The sequence below is a fragment of the Malurus melanocephalus genome, unplaced genomic scaffold (genome assembly GCF_030028575.1).
Source record: "Malurus melanocephalus ecotype Western Australia unplaced genomic scaffold, MMel_1.1 scaffold_2211, whole genome shotgun sequence".
Taxonomy (NCBI): Eukaryota; Metazoa; Chordata; class Aves; order Passeriformes; family Maluridae; genus Malurus; species Malurus melanocephalus.
In genome coordinates, this window is record NW_026625443.1 from 7,419 (window position 1) to 8,734 (window position 1,316).

A 1,316-nucleotide genomic window follows, 5' to 3' on the forward strand; every position below is an offset into this window, starting at 1 on the left:
TTGGGAGGGCTCCATGTTCCGCGAGGTCCAGCAGGTTCCGGCGCGTGGCTCTCTCGTGTTTCAGCCACTGACCATCTCCGGCCAGCGCCTCGTCCTGCTGGGCAACGACTTCGGCCCGAGCCGCGTGTTTGGCCTGGGCCCGGGCGGTCAGCTGCTCTCTGGCCAGGAGCTGACCRCCCCCACKCCGCGCGCCTTCGTCCCRCTCAGCCTGGGCCAGCGGCACTTCCTGCTGGCCACCAGCTTCAAGGGGGCCACGCAGATCTACAGCCACGCCAGCGTGGACATTGGGACATGAGGGGACAGCGGGGGACAGTGACCGCCACGCCATCGTGGACATCGGGACCTGAGGGGTCAGTGGGGAGAGTGACCACCACGCCAGCGTGGACATTGGGACATCTGGGGATGGCTGGGGACATCATAGGGACAGTGACCACCATGCCAACGTGGACATCGGGACATGAGGGGAGAGTGACCAGCACGGCAGAGTTGACACAGGGACATGAGGGGAGAGTGACCACCACACCAGCGTGGACATTGGGACGTGAGGGGACACTTGGGGACAGTGGTCATCATGTCAGAGTGGACACTGGGACATCTGGGGATGGCTGGGGACATCATGGGGACAGTGACCACCATGCCAGCGTGGACACGGGGACATGAGCGGACAGCGGTCAGCACAGCGGAGTGGACATTGGGACTGCTGGGGATGGCTGGGGACATCRTGGGGACAGTGGTCATCGTGTCATTGTGGACATTGGGACATGAGGGGACATCAAGGGGACAGTGTCCACCATGTCCGCGTGGACACGGGGACATGAGGGGACACTTGGGGACGGCTGGGGACAGTGGTCATCATGGGCATTGTGGACATTGGGACATGAGRGGACARTGTCCACCATGGTGTCCAATGTCCTCAAGGTCCTCAATGTCCCCAAGGTCACCAGTGACACTGTGGACATTGGGGATATCCGGGGACACCTGGGGACTGTGTCCACCATGGCGCCATGGGCATTGGGACATCTGGGGATAGCTGGGGACCTCTGGGGACATTTGGGGACATTTGGGGACACTTGTGGACATTGGCCACCATGGCACCGTGGACACTGGGATATGAGGGGACATTTGGGGACATTTGGGACATTGTCCACCGTGGAATCCTGACCAATGAGATTTTTGTTTCTGCCTCGCCATTGGTTCATCATTGCTGGAAGCCCCGCCCCCTCCCTGTGAGGTTCTGCCCCTCAGCCAATCAGAGCAGAGGAAACGCCCCCTGCTGGGCAGCGGGAGCCACGCCCACCTGGGGGGAGGGGCAGGGG

The 1,316-nt window shown here is 62.1% G+C and overlaps 1 protein-coding gene across 1 annotated transcript in view; it reads left to right on the forward strand.

The window, feature by feature from the left end:
• LOC130587660 (leucine-rich repeat LGI family member 4-like) overlaps positions 1 to 1,295 on the forward strand; it is a gene marked incomplete at its 5' end in the record, with an annotated part of 5,958 nt that extends 4,663 nt beyond the window's left edge. The window contains one exon of the mRNA XM_057388636.1: positions 9 to 1,295. Coding sequence (XP_057244619.1) covers positions 9 to 295 — 287 coding nt within the window. The remainder of the gene's footprint in view (positions 1 to 8) is intronic.
• Positions 1,296 to 1,316: the final 21 nt, after the last annotated feature.